The sequence below is a fragment of the Brassica oleracea genome, chromosome C1, assembly GCF_000695525.1.
Source record: "Brassica oleracea var. oleracea cultivar TO1000 chromosome C1, BOL, whole genome shotgun sequence".
NCBI lineage: Eukaryota > Viridiplantae > Streptophyta > Magnoliopsida > Brassicales > Brassicaceae > Brassica > Brassica oleracea.
The window spans coordinates 3,169,194-3,189,682 of record NC_027748.1 but is presented as its reverse complement, the minus strand read 5'-3'; the positions used below and the strand labels follow the sequence as shown (position 1 = coordinate 3,189,682).

Genomic DNA, 20,489 nt, shown 5'->3' with positions numbered 1-20,489 from the left:
GATGACGGTATGTCAATTTAATATTATTTCATGTTCAATAAAATTTAGAAATTTATAAATCTATCAAATAATGTTAACCCGTCAAATTGCTTACAAAATTTATTTAATTTTTTGCAAGTTTTTAATTGAATTTACTTTCTTTATCGAGAAATATACTTCATAATTTATATTATTTATGGATAATATTTTGATTTTTATTATATTTTTTTTTAATATGTCTACATAAATGTTTGTTTATTATTTATGGAAAAATAATATTATTCACCTAAAATAAAGAATTACGAAACATATACAATACAATTCTAATTAATGATACTATAAAATCTTTTACTTCTAAAACTATACACTATTTATTCTATTTTTTGAATGAAAGTATCTTCGTAAACACACAAAATATTTTGTGACGTTGCAATTATACATACACACAATATATGTCTTTTCATACTGTCGTTACTGTGTTCCCTCTCGTGAAGTACGGACCGAGAAAGAACACAGGGTGCGGACCGGTCACCTAGTGTACATAAACTGAATATTACAAATGTATTTTTCCCTAAATTAAAAGTTACAGTCTTATTTCTCCCCGAACCACTAATTTTGAACTTAATTATACATAAACCATGATTTTGATTGGTTAAACCTAACAAAACCCCAATGTTAGTTAAACCAAACCATTTGACTCAAAAAGAAAAATAAACCAGACCCCATCCGATCCATTGTTCTCTTCTTCTTCACCCGAAGATTCAATTGAGCTCATCGAGCCACCAACGTTCTCGAAGGTTGAGATGCGAGTAATGTCATAGACGATGAGTGCTCCGATGGCTCTACGGTAATAGGCGGGAGTGACAGCGCGGAAGCGTTCTTGACCAACGGTCTCCCAAATCTGAGTTTTGACCTTTTTACCAGAGATGAGCATGGTCTGAGTCTAAAACTCGACGCCAATGATGGCTTTTGAGTTCGTGCTGAACTTGTTGCGAGCGTAGCGGGTGAGGAGATTGGATTTGCCGACGACAAAGTCTTCACCTCTCTCATTTTCCGACATATCTTCGCCTTAATTTCCTCTGACTTCTTCTGTGCTATCTGTTGATTGGGTCGGGTGGGGTCTGGTTTAATTTTTTTTTTTGAGTCAAAAGTTCTGGTTTAATTAAAATTGGGTTTTTTTGTTTGGTTTAGTTAGTTTATATGGTTTGATAAATAATAAACCAATCAAAATCATGTTTCATGTATAATTAAGGTCAAAATCAATAGTTCGGGGAGAAATAAGACTGTAACTTTTAATTCGTAGAGAAATACATTTGTAATATTCAGTTCATGTATATATAGCACGAGGTCATAGTTCCGTGGACATCTGATGCTATACGATAGTTCTCGTGGAGAAATAGCACGTTAACCCTTGCTTGTTTGTAAAAGTTTTTTACAGAATAAACGTACCGATAACACGGATAATACATACTTTCATATTAAGTGTTATTTTAGGTTTGTGCATGCAGATTAAAAAAAATAATTTTATATATTTCCTATATAAAAACACAATTACCAATATACCTAACTATATTTCAACCAATAGAAAAATAAATTGTTGAATAAAATTAATAAATTTTGTATTAAAAATCGAAAACAATACTTATTTTGTAACGAAAAATTATCTACAACGACACTTAGTATGAAACGGAGGAAGTAACAAATAATTTTAAAAACCTTCCATTTCGTTGATAGAAAATAAAATATATATAATCTTTCTAAAAAGAGCACAACACATTTAATCGTGGATACCTAAGAGAACGATTAACTCCAATCTTTTAGTCGGAGTTCTTAACTTATGATTTGACATTTTTATACACTTTTTAAATAAGAGACTGCTTTTATATCTCATATTTAAGAGACGGTTTTTAATTTTTCTTTTCTTAGTTAAAATCTAAGAAAAGTTAATAAAACCCTCAGATTATAAAGAAGGTAAAATAAAAATTAGTTTCAAAAGACTGACCAAGAAAAACATGTATCAACGTCTTTTTTTTTATTGCCTATTTAAAAGAAAATACTTGCATTACTTCTTTCCCAAAAGGGATACTGTTTCTGAAGCTTTACAATAATAGAGCAAATAAAGTTCGAATGGCTAGAGATGAAAGAAGACAATGGCTGAGACCCAAGGTGAGCCACAACGAAATGGAACGGAATGGAAAAGCGGTGAGCTATCCTTCACTGATCAAAGAGATCAAACCAATGCTAAGGTAGGTCTGGTTGACTGAAGCTGAGGAAGAAGCCTTCCTATCTAGACCAGCAATTGCTATTTTCTTCTTTGAGACGAAATCATCGTTGTTAACCAAAGGCTAAAGAAAGCAAACCCCAACAGTTTGAATAGAACAAAATATAAAATTTGAAAACGGGCTGATCATGATAAGTTGTAGCATAAATAGATCATTTTGCAAAATCGATTATTAAAGTTAAAAATGTCATCTTGCGAAGAATTTTCAAAATGTTTCTAAAGATGCAAAATCTATATATTGTAGAAACTAAATACATAATTTTTCGTTTGCGTGCTTATAATATAATCAAAGACGTGTTTGTTCTCCGATAAATATCTACTCTATTAATATAGAAGTCACAACTTTTTTTCATGTGTGATTTTTTAAAAATTGGACCTTCTCTAGAAAGTCATTAATTTAAATCATATTAATTATTTTTTCTACAGTACAGCAAGTCATTAAATTAAATCATATTGTTGACTACTCTTAAACCACGAGAGTATAATTAAATTAGTCAACCATTCTTAACCAAACCGGTTCACTCTTCCACTGCAAATGATTGACCATATTTAAATGCGATATCAAACCCGGTTCTCTTCTTTCTTATTAATACATTGGTAATGACTTTTTGGTGGTTCTGCTAGATTACATACAGAGATATAAACCATGCATGCATTATAAAACCGTAATCGGTACACATGATAGGTTACATATCTCCAATATCATTTACGACAAGGTTACTTCCACAAATACACATGAAAATGGCAATCCATTTAAAATTAAACAAATTTAATATAAGATACACTTATTTTTATCAAATATTTATTATTCAAAATCATTAATTATCATATATATTTTAGCCATATTAGAAAATTCTGTGATTTTATTTAAAGAAATAATGAAGCACATTAATAGTGTATTTATGGTTAGTTTAATAAAAAACTTATTATATACTTAGATGGACCAACCTATTTCTCTAAGGATTCTAAGAATCATTCTAGTGATGACACGTGGCTACAAAAAATGTTGTAATGCTTCTCAAATAATATATAGGAGATTAAATTAATTTTGATTTCCATCTAAACTTTTGCTGCATCAGTGGGTGAATAAAAGGTAAGTATATATGCAATGTTGTTGATTACAGCCATGTACTTATTACAGTGATATTATTATATATACATTTTTTGGCAAGTGTATTGATTATTTGTATGTTAAGGAAAATATTTTCATAATTTGTGTCCCGCGTATTGGTTATATTGTGTGTAATGGAAAATATTTATGTAATATTTAGCGCAAATTTTAGGATACTGATTTGTGAATATTTCACGCATTAGTAGGATTTCAATACGGGAAAATAATAAATGAGATTCAATATGATTTCAAAATTTCATCATATACTCTAATTACTCAGTATATAATTAAATAAAATGTTTTTGAACACATCTACTCATTCCAATCACTAGAGGTATAGCCTCCGCGCAAGCGCGGAGCCGGATACGTTGATGCGTTTTGTAGTTTTGTAGGCCGGTTACGTTGATGCATTTTGTAGTTTTGTATAAGGAATTTGGTCGTTTTTTTTTTGAACTTTTGTTTTTTTTTGTCTATAATGATGATGAATGGAATAGTAGAAGACACACAACTTGATTAGGTTGATATTAGAATAAACAATGTTTCTTATTTGTTAATATTTTCATATCTTATCTTGGTAATGATTTGATCGACCATCAGTATTTTTATCGCTTCCATATTCAAATGCCAAAGTTCCTTGGATTGATTAATGTGTACTTAGATAGTGGCTAGTATATCATTCAAAATAGTGTAAGGTAAAAGATATAAAATTTGGTTTAAAAAAATTAGTAAATTATACGAACATAAATAAATTTATTATTTTACCCCAAATTAATTTTAAAATATAGAATTCTAATAAACTTGTTTTTAAAAAGTTAAGAACTCTAGAAATTTATAAACTTATATAGTTACAAAATTAAAAAAAGAATAGTGGGTTTTGGTGGACTTTGTTAGAAATGTTGTGGATAAAAAATCTGGAATAAATTGACCAATAAATAGAATTTGATATAGTTTATGACCCAATATAATGATCAAATAAAATCTGGATTTTAATGGAGTTGTGGGTTTTCATATTTGTCTTTTCATTGTCTGGTGTTGAAAGTAATTAAACACTGAAATATATATCTAATACAAATAAAGTAGTAACATGTTGCTTTGTAACATATTTCCTGTCAGTGCTAACACAAATGCAAATAACATGTTTTTTTATCTTTTGGCTGATTAAAACTCTTAAACTCCAAAGAGCAAAACAAAACTTGTCTTGTTGTCGTCAGTGGGATAGCTTTTGTTAAACGATTCAGATTTGTCTCCTTCTTCTTATTCGTATACTATGTTTTCAGTTCTCTTGTGCAAGAATATGTTCTTCTCAACCGGAGACAACTTGAATGGACTTAATGACATCACCAACTTTAACATCAGCCATAAAATCTTCATTTTGAGTAACATAGCCGAAGATGGAAGATAGCGTAACGACCGTCCAAGATTTTGGAATTGCTTGGCGTCAGCTCACTCACTTTTTTTATCTCTCATGCATTACACCTTTTTGTAAACTCACCCACCAACATATTGGAGAATCTATTTCTGTTTAGGAGCAACCACATCTCTCTTCCGATCTTCGAAAATCTGTAGCATATCTTGCACACCAGCTTCCAATTTTTCAATCAGTTCATAACCATGATCCTTCTTCGGCACAGCAAAACCCACCACAATCATGCTTTTCCCTTGCTGCAATTATCCACTTGCTTGTCTCACATTCTACAACAACAACAACGAAAAAAAGATGCAGACTTGCATACATTCTTATAATAGATCATACTTGCTCTTCATAGCAGATTAACTAACTGACTTTAATCATGCTTACTTACTCCTAATCCATACTTCTAGCCTTTAGACAAATCTTGCAAGCAATTAAAAGACTGTTCTAACAACTCTTCTCAGACCACTCTCTGATCATCTCCTAGTTTGACTTACTCAGTTTAATTATTAACTAACCTCTTAAGATGACTAACGACTCTTTAGAGATGTAATGCAAGGTTGCCTAGCTCCTTCTTTGAGAAGTTAACTTTTTCTTCTTCTTTCTCTTTCACTTAAAGACTTTGATTCTCTTCTTCGTATCTTTGTTCTTCTTCTTCTGCCCATTGTCTTCACTCTTTCTTGTTTGCAGGGTTTATATCTCGTAATCAATTCTAAAGAGATTCTTCTTAGGAGATCCAACCAAGTTTAGAAACGCCAAAACTGAAATCTCACGGCACAACTGAAATCAAAAACTCATCCAACCTTTTTGGAAGAGAAAGTGCTCAAACATATTTTTCTCCAGTAAGAAATACCAAAAACATCAGAAGATGTTTAAATTAGGGACTGACCTGTCTTGATTGAACACTTTAGTTTGTGACAGAGCTGATTCGAGCAGAGCTGAAGAGAAGACCAGACTATAAGACAAAAACAAAACCGAAGCCATATGGGTTGCCTAACGTCAGAGTTTCAAAATTTGTTGCTTGATTACACTACTGGTGAGTGACTCCCAAGTACTGCTTTTTTCTTTGAAGCTACCATAGAAATAAATTCAGATATGTGGTGTGCTTCCTTATCACCAGAAACACACTATAATTCAAATTTAGAGACAACCACAAATTATAAAGAATTGAGTTACCATACATGAAAAATGTCATGATGTTTCCCTGATCATGTGGCAGAAGTTGCAATCATTTGTTGTACTGAATCCTCTCTCGTCTTTTTTTTTTCTTCTATTCAGCTTGAAAGAAACAACACAAATAAATCAGTCGCATAATTATATTGTGGAAGTTCACAAATTAAAAAAGAAACTGTAGAGGCATTTTGATTCTGAGAAATGAATCTTCATCGCTGATTCAGATCCTCTTTGCATCATCTCTGTTTGGTTTTGTTTTCTAATACATATCTAATGCTTTATAAGTTGGGCCCTGTTCGTTTGTACATCTGGAAGATGCATCCAGATGATCCATCTAGATGTCTTATCCAAATGCTCCATCTGGGTGTTGTTCGTTTCTTCATTTCGTCCATGCATCATCTGAATGCAATTATGTTCGTTTGCTTTTCATTTTTTAATTTTCATCTGCATCCAGGTGGACTTGTTAATAAAATGACTAAAGTATAATTTTTTACGTTTCGGCAGAAATATAGCATTTTTACGGTTTTGGCCGAAAATATTTTTGCGGTTTTTGAGGAAATATGTGTTTTTCGCGAAAAAGAACATTTTATGGTTTTGGCGGAAAATACGTTTTATGGGTTTGGCGGAAAAAGTGTGTTTTGAAGTTTTGGCGGGACAAGTTTTTTTTCATGATTTTGGCGAGAAAAGTTTTTTTCGCGAATTTGGCGGAAAAAGCATTTTTGCGGTTTTGGCCGGAAAATACGGTTTTCCGGTTTTGGCGGGAAAATGCGTTTTTAGGTTTTGGCGGAAAAATGCGTTTTTCGGTTTTGGCGGGAAAATGTGTTTTTCCGGTTTTGGCGGGAAAATGTGTGTTTCCGGTTTTAGCAGGAAAATGCATTTTTCCGGTTTTAGCAGGAAAATGCGTTTTCCGGTTTTGGCGGTAAAATTTCATTTTCCGGTTTTGGCGGTAAAATTGTGTTTTTCAGCTTTGGCGGGGAAATGTGTTTTTTTCTGGTTTTGGCGGGAAATTCTATTTTCCGGTTTTGGCAGAAATTTTTTTTTTCTGATTTTGAGAGAAAATGCGTTTTTCGAGTTTTGGTGGGAAAATTGTGTTTTTTCCGGTTTTGGCGATAAAATATTTTTTGCGGTTTTGGCCGGAAAATGCTTTTTGGAGTTTTGGCGGGAATATGTGTTTTTGGGTTTTGGCGGGAAAATACGTTTTTTTTTTGTTTTGACTGGAAAATGTGTTTTTCGGTTTTGGTCGAAAAGTGTGGTTTTACTGGTTTAGCCGAAAAATGTGTTTTTATGAAAATGTGTTTTTTTGTGTGGAAAATGCATCTTGCGGTTTTGGCGGAAAATTGTGGTTTTTTAGTTTTTGCGAGAAAATACATTTTTTGGTTATAGCGGAAAAATGTCATTTTTTTAATTTTAAAAGGTCATTTTTGTCATTTATCATTTTGGATTGAACTAAATGCATCTGCATCCAGATGCACCATCAAGACTCACCTTCATTTGGGTGAGAATTTAAGATGAGTTTTTTAAAATTCAGTTGGGTGATTCATCTAGATGTAGCATTGTAATGCACAAAACAAAAATCAATTTGCCTCTTCACCCAGATAGATCACCTGGGTGAGCAAACGAACAAGGCCTTGATCAAAAATTTGTACCCGCCATATCTTTCCTCAATTCCAGACCAAGCTTTATAAACTCTTAATATTTTCCTCTGATTGCAGCTTAGAATTTCCTCAAATTTGGAAACAATTTTCTCTCTTTCACTCTGACTCTCTTCCACGTTCATAAGGTCAGAACCTTGCACATGACGAATTTTGCCAAGATCTGCCATTTGGTAAAGAGCTTCACAATTAATAACGAAATCATATATAAATTACTAAAATATAAATGAGCAAACGTAAATGAAAAAAAACCGGCAGTTTTGAGTTCGTGTTTGCTAGAGCTTGAAGATGTCAAACTTCCTAATCATTGTTCAAAATTTCATCAATAGCAGGAATGGATCTGTGGATCACCGGAGTAAAATCATGTATTTCAAAAAAAAAAAAACAGAGATAAAAAAATATGATGCTTGATAGTATAAGACGACAATACCTTTTCAGCAAGGATACGGAGACTGATTCCATAAATTCTCATTTTGCTTGATGTTTCGTCAGTCCAACTGTCCAAGAAAAGGAAGAGGAGGCAACCAACGATAGCATCAGACAAAAATATTTCGAAAGAGGATTTTAGGTTTTTGAGAGAAAATAAATTGAGAGAGCGTGTTGGTGATGCTTGATTCCATTCTCAACCCTCTCTAATTTATAGTATCTGAGGTAAGGAAGCGACAGAGATGAAGACATAGGGGATGTCGAAAGGTTAGAGGAAAGAGACGGAAGAAAGATATTATAGTATTAAATGTGGGACCTACAATTTGTACCCGTGGACATGCTTAGGAGAGAGAGAAAAAACTCTGTCGTTATAATATAGATTCTTCCTAAACAATCATTATACTAACGTAAGTTCGATCATTTTTACTGTATTATCACGTACAAAGTGATAAAGATAAACACTAACCTTAAGTTTCACACACCAAAATCCCAAAAAGTATTAGTCTAAGGCATGGTTTAGTACATGTTTATAATTTATGTGCTTAGAATAATAATATAGTTCTACCTTTATGTATGTAGTTTCAGGACTCAAGCATTCATAATTTTAAGCTTGAAAACTCTATCATCTCAGACGCACCAGAGGTTAGTATAATGGTGTTCTGTTTTGCGTTTTTGAGAGACCTTTGCTCATAAATGGTATTATACTGGATGAATGTTGTTTTATATGTCTCTGTTACACAGGGATCCCAAATGTTGTAGGAGGGCGTCGTAGGAAGTTGATCCAAGTGATCTAACCCCAGCTAAATGTAGAGGAGGACCCGTTGTGAATTTGGAGGAAGAGTTTGATCATAACTCGGTTATGAAAACAGGCATTTCTACTCGAATCAAAAAGAAAGAGTTTGACAAAAAATGGCTTGGAAGTTCTGAATAGAAGTCTTTTTAGAGGATTCACTTTCACTTTGCTTTGTTCTGATTTTACTAATTTCAGCTTCTGTTTTCAACTATTTTGGATTTTTTTTTATTATTTCTAATTTGTTAAATTGTTTTAGCCGACTACGCATGTCCATTACGAAATTCTGTAAATTGAATCTTTTTTTATCAGCTCAAACATGTATTTAATCTTTTTGAATAAATAAGATTGAGAAAATTAATTATATTGGTGTTCATGTAAAAAATTGTCACCATAAGTTATTTTACATAACTAAAAATCAACATTTCTGACATTGAAAAAGATCCCATTTAGGAATGAAAATTCTCTTAATCATCATTTGGTCCATTTTATATTATGTTATATAATACAATACTAATCTTCCCAATATATGTCCTACAAAGCCCATAATTTATAAAATCGATGACAAGTGTTGTAATGTCATAAAACATTGGAATAATTGTGGTATTTTATTTTAGAAAAAAACGTTCTTACTGAAACGTTCTTATTTTGCCGTTTCTATAGAGAATTGGCTTCATTAAATTGATCATTTTTTTGTCATAAAAATTATGTTTGTTGGGATTGAACCGTGGTCTCGTAGACACAATACAGTCCCACTTTACCACTATGCTATGACAACGCAATGTAAAATACATGAAAATCAATTAAGAAATAAAACTCCAAATGCACTCCAAAACTGTAATAAAAGTTGACAAATATATATAAACATAATTTGACTATTAAATAAATAAATTTATATGAAATTTGGAAATGCGCTTGTAAAACGCGGATCAAAATTTAGTCTATTATATCTGCTGGAGCTAACCATTAATCCATTATCAACCGGTAGAATAAAACGTTGCATATAACGACACATTTTTTTTTGACTAAAGGCTCATATAACATCACATTGAACCAAAAGAAAAGCAGATTTGATGATAGAGGAACAATCAAAGAAAAGGCCAAACTTGATTGATATTTTTTAAAAAGATCACGTAAAAACTTCAACAAAATAAAATAAATATACGTAAAATGAGATTTGATGGCACAAGACAAGGTGAGAAAAGAAAGAAGAAAACGCAATAACCAAAACGCAATAACCAAAATGGATCAGACATCTTCTCATCAATTCTCGGGATTCTACGGATAAACCTTTAGATGATGAGCTTCTTCATGAAAATGTATTAAAGTAAGGTACGTATATTAATTTACATACTACGGATAAACCGGTCGAAGAGGATAACAAAATAAAAAAAAATCTGAACCGTAATTAAAACCGTACAAACTTATGTCACATTACTTGCTTCCACAAGGCATTACCGATAAACTAAGGAGCACAACGTCTGTTTTTTTGGTGGAGCTCAAACCAAAACGACAGAAGTTTACATTGGATAGCATGGAACGGAATCTGTACTCCTAAAGATTCGGAAGGACTAGGTTTTCGAGATCTCCATGACTTCAATATCACGTTTCTTGCAAAACAATTGTGGAGACTAATTCATTACCTGAACTCCTTATTAACACGTGTTTTAAAAGGAATGTACTATAATCACACTTCTCCTTTGGAAGATCAGCGTACATACTCACCATCATATTGATGGCGTAGTATCATGGCAGCAAAACCTCTACTCATCTCGGGGTTATGGAAAACAATTGGTATGGGTCAAGATACAAAGGTTTGGAGTGAGTCTTGGATCCCAGATGTAGTGGCTCGACCGCCTAAGTCTGCCGACCACATTGTATACAGATTACCCCAACTCCTTGTTCAGTCCTTTATTAGGAATGATACCAAGGAGTGGGATATACAACTTCTACGAGATTTTTTCCACTCAAATGATATACCCTTGATACTTGGGCTGAAGCCATCTCGCTCTCGTGCTATGGATGGATATGTTTGGAACCACACAAAATCAGGAGTTTATTCAGTTAAAACCGGCTATGACCTACTTCGATTGATCAAGTTGAGTCTTTCACCGAAAGAGGCTTTTGAACCAAGTATCACGGGCCTACAAAGCCATGTGTGGAAGATCAAGGTCCCGAGTAAGATGAAGCATTTTTGTGGCAGGCTATCTCAGGCTGTGTGGCGACGGCAGAGAGGCTCATGTATAGACACATGGGCACCGATAGGAGTTGTCCTAGATGTGCTGATCCAGTGAGGTCGATTAATCATCCTTTTTTGAATGCCCGCCAGCTCTTGGCTTCAGGTTTGGGCTTTATCGGATTATTTGTCCCTTCCGGATTACTTCCCGAGTACATCTATATAATAAAACATGAACTTTTGGTACATTTGGAAGGCGAGGAACGACAAATTTTTCAATGGAAAAGACGTATCCCGTTTTGCCATCCTCCAACATGCGTCTCTTGAGGCAAAATGTTGGAGGAAGGCTAACGAAAAGGAAGAAGCAAATGAAGATCATGAAGATCTCTCTACTACAGAGGTTGAGACAGTACCCCCTTGGATACCCCAAATCCCTACATGTCAAATTGATGCATCATGGATCAATAATGGCAGTGTCAGTGGCTTAGGGTGGAGTCTTAAGGATCAAATGGGCGTAGAATACTTTGGATTACGGGCGTGTAACAGGAGCCTCTCAGCTTTGCATGCTGAGATGGAAGGATTACTTTGGGCAGCCGCATGTATGAGAGACAAAAGGATCACTTCAATACGGTTCGAGACGGACTGCTCGGACTTAGTGGACATGACTACAAACCCGATGGACTGGCCAGCATTCGCGGCGGGGATCGAAGAGTTCCAGAGGTTACAGGATGACTTCGAGGATGTGAGACTATCTCATATTCTTTGGAGTCGGAATAGTAGGGGAAACGCGTTAGCGAAAGAAGCAAGGATCAGAGACTATATTTTCTCCCATATAGATCAGATCCGGACAGATGGAGATGCTCTTCGGAGAATCGGCTCGTTTGTTCTCCACTTGATCTAGCCTAGATGGGAAAACGACAAAAAAAAAAAAAAAATTGGTTACTATTATTCAAAACACGAACCAAAAATCTCAATCTACTTCAAAAGCTTTGAGGTCATGGCTCCACCTCCTCCATCTTTTCATCATTTGGATCATTTAAGACCATTTGATGATTCATCAAACAACATTTTGGAGTCTTGGAGAAAATAGTTAATTTCATGCATATCCATGTGTAGAATAAATAATATACACAAGTTGTTACATAAGCTAAGAAATTATTACTGAAGGTTTTTTGGGTTGATATATATGTCTCAGGTGGATGGTCGATATAGTCATTCCGTTGACGAGATTCATACGGTTGTATCAGCGTTCCATGCAGCAACCGAGTTAGATCCTCAGCTACACACCCGGTTTGCACTACAGACAGTCTCCTACTTATACAAGAACCTGAGAGAGAGAATGAGGAAGAAAGCCTTCGGTCAACCTACTTAAACGCAGCGGGGAGATTTATCTTTGATCCAGGGAAGAAGGAGCGGGGATGATCGTGGGTGGAGCGTCTCGGTACGCGGGATAAACAGAGAGGATGTTCTCATCTCCTCAAAGTTTGTTTTTTTTTATATTACAAAGTTGCAAGATGTTCTCATCTCCTCAAAGTTTGGTTTTTTTATATTACAAAGTTGCAATTTTTAGATGGACAAGTAATTGTCTTTATGGCTTTATGACCATCTTGATGTCATGTCTTGTGTGATACTGATAAAGCTAATTTAGTAATGTTCCTTGGAGATCTCTGATCCGTTTCTTTAAATCATTGAAACTTGGCATTGTTGTTACTTGATGAAGATGTTTTTGTATTGTTTGTTTATAGAATCTGCATAACATAAGCTCTAAATCGAACCCTGAATGTCGTTTCCATCTTGGTGGATTGGACGTGTGAGAAACAAACATATTGTTCAGATCAGACTCGTAGCTAAACATTCCAGAGCACAAAACCAAATCCTAAGGGTGGAAAGTTCATTTTCTACATAACAGTTCTCTAGCCACAATCTAAGCCCCAGATAAAACATGACACAAACATAAAGTAGTAGTTCTTACAGATAATGTGTTCATCAACATAAACATAAAAGATTTAAAAGACACAATGACTGGCAAACAAAAACCGAAAGAGAAACAAAGAGACGCAATCACTTGGTTTCATCTTCAAGAGAAGGACGTCCACACTTGACCATCCTAGATATCAATACCCATTTCCTGCCATTCCAACAAATGGGTTGAACATGCGATTTACCAAATAATAAATTAAATGTATCAAACTTGAATTACCTTTTCATTACGGGCACGCTTCTCTTCAAGACGCTTCTTCTCATCATCAACAAATTTGTGAACTCTGTACCAATCCTCTCTTCTCTTCAAAACATCTGAAACAGCCATTCATCGGAAATAGGAAACAAAAATAGTTACCCTCTAGATAATTAGTGTTGGAAACATCTATTAACATGTATTCAAAGAAACATACTTAAGGAAGCTTTCGCGAACCATCCACCCACAAACGCTAAACCCAGAACTAGTTTGTCCTGCGTCTCCCAGACATGCTTGACCCTCGCGGGCATTGGGGATTCGGCGATGGATGAAATCCCCCTCCGACCATACTGCAGATCTCGACCACACAGACAATAAAATAAGGAATCGAGAGGGAGGATCCGGGATAAAATAGAGAAATCGAGACTGAGGATCCGGAATCAAAATAATATTCTTAGCTTACCTTGGTCAAAATCGTCTGCGCCTGCTTCATCATCATAGGCATCTTCATCTTCTTTTGTTCCGCTGAATCCTTCTGGGGGTGTCGTAAGATTAGGGTTTCTGCTTAGATCTATTTATTTATTTTTACCCTGGGCCGTATTCTCAGTCCAACTACGGCCCATTTGATACATGTCACCTATTTTTTTAAAACCCTCCCACAAAACGTTTTCCGTTAACTGCTTAACGTGGACTTTTCAAGAGCTCAATTTTGCAAGGTTAATGCAGATTTGGGGAATTATTTTGCATATGTGATAGTTGGAGAATTTATCTGTTAATTTCAAATACTTGGGGAATTAAATGACCATTTTCATCCACAAAGTGATCATGTTAATTTTTCCTTTTACATTTTTATAATTTCTTAGTCAAGAAAAAAACGTTGTTTTGTTCACTTATTTATTTCTTTTAACAAAATGAATTTACATAGCAACTTTTTCTCCAGAAGTTAATGAATATTTATTTAAACCATTCAATTCATACATACTACCTTGTTCTTAACAGCTTTTTAATTTTAATTTTAACATTAATTACTTCTTCTTTTTTTAAATGTGCCATTCAATTTTTTATCGTTATGAACTCATTACTTAATGTTTAAATGATTTCTATGTCTTGTTGTTTGAAAACAAATATATGTTGTGGAACCCTCATAGAAGATTATATTGCAGACTGGAATGAAATTCTTGGCATTATATCTTAATCCTCGACGAAGCTCTACAAAAACTTTCCTCATTCGCTACACTTTCCAAACCCTGGCGCATAGTATATGAAAAGAGCAGAATGACAGGCGGCATGGAGAGCAACCAAAAAGATGGGAGAACAGTTACAAAACTTGTTGATAAGATGATTCGCTTGAAGCTGATACTTGTAAAAGGCCATAGTAAGAAAGATCCTGAGGAAAGGCTTTGCAAATGGTTTGAGACAAGAATATGAGAAGGATTTTTTCGTTTGTGTAAATGCAGAAAACAGTAGCACTTGATGTAATAATGTTTTGATTGAATATATTTCACATTCATTCAAAAAAAAAAAACAAATATATTTCACAAACCAATAATTATTTTGCCGTCTACGATGACAATATTTAATAACTGGTATAAGAAAATAACAGTGGTAAATGTATTAGTCCATGATCTATCAATTGTTACAAACTTAATTACAACCAAAGAGAACCATATGGTTATCACACAATTTTAGGTTGTTGATGCCATATTTCCCGTGCGCTCCTTGTCAGCGCCATTGATTTATAGTCTTTGTATCACACCAAACTTAACCAACATTTAATTTACGGTTTGATACACTATAATTGCGCTTCTAATATACTTTCATATTTTCTATGTTTAGGTGAAGCATAATTACTATTTACCTGATAGAAGTTCATACTGAAGGACAGTCTGATTTTTTTATGTTTCCCATGTGACATAGATAAACAAGATTGCAATGAATATAAAGCAAATGATTAGTTCAGCCTCCTCTTACGTCTGTAGTCCTCATAGCCAGAGCAACAATCTTGTTCGTAATCTTGTATTGTCCGGAAATAATAGTTCAAACAATACTTAGGTCACAACTTTGTAATGATACTAATTTTTTTATCAAAACAGAAAATAAAAAGAATGTTTCCATGCATTTGGCACTTTAGGATGACAGCGCCAGCATGTACGATAGTCTTCGTTCTCTCACGATACCTCTCTATATAAAAACTCTTATGTACGGACTCTGTATATTTTTAATATAGTGAGGAAAATGAATTTATTTTTATTTATAACATTCGACTGAATTATAAAATAAGAATTCAGTTAATCAGATATTGGATACAAGACGACACATAATATCAAGATATTGAGAGAAGAGAGCAAGAACTTAAACAGAATATCATAGATTAATCAATCATGTACAAGGGAGTGTGTTTATATACAAGTATACATGTATGGAAGTATATACTAAGCCTCTGTATCTATACAAGTATTAGAGACTGGTAGTATACGTAATACGCCCCCCTCAAACCTCTAAAGTGGAAGGTGTGGAAGGTAAGGAGGTAAGGATGGAGAGAAGAGGCTTGAAACTGACATAGATGAGAGGATGGAATGAAATGGTGATGGATGAAGAAGCTTGAAGATATCCGCATGACTGTCAGCACTGATCACATGAATGAGTCAGATAAATCCCTTCTTGATCTGATCACGTGTAGTATGACAATCAATCTCTCGTTCGTGAAACACAGGATTGGTAGCAATATGTATGGCGGACTTGTCGTCACAGAAGAGTTTTGCAGTAATGTTAACCGAGATCTTCAAGTCTGTAAGCAGCTAGTTGTTGTTGTTCACAGCAGCATATGCAGCATTCTTAACTGGTTCAGAATATGCAGCATTCTCAATTGGTGGTCTTGAACGATAGTTGTTGTTGTTCACAGCAGCAGGATGAATCGAACAAGATGAATCGAGACGAAAGCGATGTGAATCGGAGCTCAAAGAAGATTAGAAGATGATGGATTGAAGCACTCGTGATGAGAATCAAAGCTCAAGAACAAAGAAAAATGGTGGAAAGTTTGTTATGCTCAGTGGCAGAGCCACATTGAACAACAGGGGGGACAGCTGTAAAACATTGACTAGTTTTCAATTTGCCTCCCTATCTTTTAACAAACCTATCCTTAGTTCTATGCATAATTTAATTTTGCCTTCCCACAAATTTTTTCTCTAGCTCCGCCCTTGGTTATGCTCTGATATCATATCAAGATATCGAGAGAAGGGAGCAAAAACTTAAATTGTATATCATAAATTAATGAATCATGTACAAGGGAGTTTGTTTATATACGAGTATACATGTATCGAAATATATATTAAGCATCTATATCTATACAAGTATTAGAGACTAGTAGTATACGTAAAACATAACGTGCCTCTAAGTGAGTAGCGGGGGTAGTCTATTAATTTTTTCCAACTTCATCTATAAGGTTGTTCTTCTGAATACCTTACTTACGATTACGATTTATAGTAGATTATACTTTTGAATAAGAGACCCACAAGTTCATTTTTGTTTTTAACCACTCCTTTTTTTATACTAATTCAAAGATTACAACTATCATGTTTAATTCATTCAACTTTGTTTTAGAACTATATATTGTAACATAATTATATAACTACAAATCATAAAGATAGGAATATACAGTAGGTTACTCGAAATTTTGAAACCAATATAATTTGCAAAAAGTACTATCACTTGCTGGCTTGGATTTTGGTGGTCTTTAGTTCTCTTGCTGGGAAAGGCATAGCGATCTTGGAAAAGCTAACCGCCCATGCTTACTCAAGCCTTCGGATAATCAGGATTATTGTTCGATAAGTAAGCAATAGCATATACTAATAAATATATTTGCCGTCCCTTCGGGAACGATAAAGAGAAAATTAGCATAGCTCCTGTTACAGGTCCATTTTTTTTTAACATTTGCACCAAAAAAAAAAATCTATTACTCTGATTTTATTGGTCAATGTAAATAACTCTATTTTCATACTGTACTAGATTTTTAACTAGCGTAATAATTAGTTTTATTTTATGATAACAAAGTATAATTGGTATATATGCATTTTCATATGAAATTTTATTCAAATTATGCTTTATTATTTTTCCTACTTAAAATTTTATACAATTATACCATTTAAATAACTATCATTGAGATACCCTTTGTTTGTGTATGTAAATGTGAAAGTGTATTCATCAACATGTTTATATTGTTTATTAATCTGATTTCTTAAAAATTATATTCATTGTTCTATGCATATTATTATTAACTATTAGTACATTGTTATAATATTTTTGTTACAACTTTTATATATCTTTATATTTGAATGACATAAAACAAAAAATAACCGTTTCTCTCTCGCAAGCGACACAAAAGGCGAAAACAAACAACAGTTTCTCTACAACAATCCCCGGCCGGCGTCGGCTCCGGCGTCGGTTCGTACTCTTGTTATATTATTGTTTATATGTTTCTTAAGCTTTTAGTTCAAATAAATTCATTGTCGTTGCTTAGTTTAATCAAGCGACGTGATCTATTCACACCATCTCTCCTCTTCCTGGTGCCGTCGCGTAATGTCTTCGTCATGGGCATACAGTTTTCTGTTTCTCCACTGGTTCGTTGGGCAGTTAGGAGGTTTGGATCAGAGCTTTGACGAGTCTTTTTTCTCCCTCATAGGTGAGTCTATTATCTCCATTATTGTTGAGTGCAATCTCCCAACAATCAAACCATGGTGGTTTTGTATTGTCCGTGTATTTCCATGGCTTGTTAGACATGGTGGTCTTTTCCATCCAGAAAATTCTTTGGAAGGATTACTAGTTCTATGGAACAAAAAAAGGAATCTTAAACCACCATGGCCATGGAGAAGATTGTGTACGTCATGTTATTTTGACATTCTGACATGGACGATGGTGACTCCATTAATTCAGAGAGATGTGTTTAATCTCTATTTGACAACAAGAGGAAATACGGCATGTTTATGTGAAGACATGGAGTGGGAGACGATGGAGTTAAGTGCTTATCATTGTCAGTTTGAGAGATTATTTATGATATGGATAGAGACTACAACAAATCATGTTATCTCCTGGAGCGGGAGTGTATGGAATGGGCAGCGATGTAACAGATGGATCGCACCCACTGATCTGTTAAGTGATAAAAGGAGTTGGATCACAATAAATGATAGCCGAACACAAGATCATATAAGACCGAGAACAAAAATAGATAAAGTTAGCGAATCAGTCTATCCTGCACAAGAGTTAGGAAGCATCGTGTTATTACTTTTCTATTATCATGTTTTACTTAAAAATGTATTTGTTGTATGTTTGGATTCATGTACTCTCTTAATCCTCTTTTGATAATAATAAAGATAAGATGTTATAAAAAAAAAAAGATTAATGCATACACACAATATTTAGCTTTACTTTGTATTTACCAAATTTTTACAAAGAAAGTATAATTGTTACATATTTATTTTGTCTTATATGTATTTGAAATTGTCATATTTGATTCTTTTAATTTCATATCTGATAGTGTTATATTAAGATTTAGGTTTTAATCATAATAAATATTTTGATGAAATTAAAATAATAATAAATTTTATTTTTAGATATAAGAAAAAGAGAAATAAAGATATACAACTTTAAAATATTTTATTTATTAAAATAAACATATGTAGATCTAAAATATTAGATATAGTTTCTACTTGATGAGTTGCAATAATAATTAAGGGCGGTATTATGACGCTTTATTTAGTTCAGGTCATATTTGATTAACTTAGATAATATAGTTTCCAATTAACAAATATAGTGTTTCAGAAAATGTCAATATTATTTGAAAATATTATTAGCGATTAGAAATACTATGACCATTTTGATGTGTGAAACTGTGAATAGGAAGAAAAGTTCAGAAGCTGTAGTTGCCTGATACTGATAAAAAAGCTATACGTTATGCTTGTGGCGAAAATTTGTTTCTTTAATCATTGTTTGTCTGATTGAAACTTGACCATCTTGTTACTTGAAGATGGTGTGCGTTTATCTAAGCCCAAATATAACAGAAACATGTAAGAATTAAAAGACACAACCATGAAGCAGTTCATCAACAGAAACATATAAGATTTAAAGACACAACCATGAAATAGTTATTACAGTGATTTGCACATAATGTGTTCATCAACAACTGCAAACAAAGACGAAACAGAAACAAACAGACGCAACCAATTACCATCACTTTGTTTTCTCTTTAAGAGAGACAGTCCACTTGACCATCCTGGGCTCCATTTTCACATGTTGGAAACCTTTAACGGAGCGCTGAAAAAAAAAGAAGAAAAATTATATAATTTTAAAAATGAAAAAATACTAATTAAGTTGCTGTTTGTGAATTTGAATATAGTTTTTGTTAGTGCATTAAGTTAAAGGGTTGACATGTATTTTAACTGAATAACAAAACACTTTGTATGCAACTATATGTATATTATATGATTTTGAGTTATTTACAACATAAATATTATGAATAAAATGAAACAGATAAATTAAAAATATAAGGTTAAATACATAAGTTCAGTTATCTTCGGATATCTATTCGAATTCAGATATTACACATTCAGGTCAGTGTATTCAGGTCAGTGTATTCAATCTTTGCTAACTCAATACCTGCTCAGATATTTTGGTACTTCAGCTTAGATTTCGGTTCAAGTTTTCGGGTTGGGTTCGAGTTTGGGTATCAAATAAGATTTAAAGACAAATCATGAAATAGTTGTTAGAGTGATTGGCAGATAGTACGTTCATCCATGAATGCAAACATAGAAACAAAATAACCTACTTCAGCTCGGAATTTGGTTCGAGTTTTTTGGATTGGGTTCAAATCCGGATATCAGATAAAATTTAAAGACACAACCGTGAAGTATGTAGTTATTAGAGTGATTGGCAAATAATGTGTTCATCAACGGCTGCAAACATAGAAAAAACAGAAACCAAAAGACGCATCCAATTACCATCACTTCGTTTCCTCTTTCGTTTCCTCTTTAAGAGAGGAAGTCCAGTTGCCCCTCTTGGCCTCGATTTTTTCCAGACGTTGCAGACCTTTAACAAAGCGCTGAAAATAAAATGAGAATGAAGAATTATATAGGAAAGCAAAAAAAAAGAAAAGAAAAAAAAGACTTTAACCCAATCCCTTGAGGTTATTTACCTCTTCATATTCCCGAAGCCCCTTAGAGACGGGGCTTGTTGTCACACCACCTGAAAAGATGGTTATTAGTGAACCCAAAAATAAATAATAAAAAAGCTTACAAACCACATACCGATCAGGAATCCAGCACC

The 20,489-nt window shown here is 33.7% G+C and overlaps 1 protein-coding gene and 2 long non-coding RNA genes across 4 annotated transcripts in view; 1 reads left to right on the top strand and 2 right to left on the bottom strand.

Annotated features, from left to right (window-relative positions):
• Nucleotides 1-10,571: 10,571 nt before the first annotated feature.
• On the top strand, nucleotides 10,572-11,117 carry LOC106329124. Its single transcript, XM_013767720.1, has one exon. It carries the CDS (start codon nucleotides 10,572-10,574, stop codon nucleotides 11,115-11,117), a length of 546 nt encoding a protein of 181 aa, XP_013623174.1.
• A 1,711-nt stretch (nucleotides 11,118-12,828) lies between these two features.
• Nucleotides 12,829-13,775, bottom strand: LOC106342495. Its single transcript, XR_001269841.1, has 4 exons — nucleotides 13,639-13,775; nucleotides 13,393-13,525; nucleotides 13,200-13,294; nucleotides 12,829-13,127 (listed from the first exon to the last, which is right to left on the bottom strand). It is a non-coding gene; the product is annotated as an uncharacterized LOC106342495 (long non-coding RNA).
• Nucleotides 13,776-19,222: 5,447 nt separating this feature from the next.
• Nucleotides 19,223-20,489, bottom strand: part of LOC106317640 — a 6,247-nt gene continuing 4,980 nt past the window's right edge. Inside the window, exons 4-6 of one of the 2 annotated variants that reach the window (XR_001265184.1) lie at nucleotides 20,359-20,408; nucleotides 20,165-20,265; nucleotides 19,223-19,481 (exon numbers count right to left, since the gene is read on the bottom strand). This is a non-coding gene — a long non-coding RNA (uncharacterized LOC106317640). The remainder of the gene's footprint in view (nucleotides 19,482-20,164; nucleotides 20,266-20,358; nucleotides 20,409-20,489) is intronic. The other variant, XR_001265191.1, reaches the window with a different exon arrangement.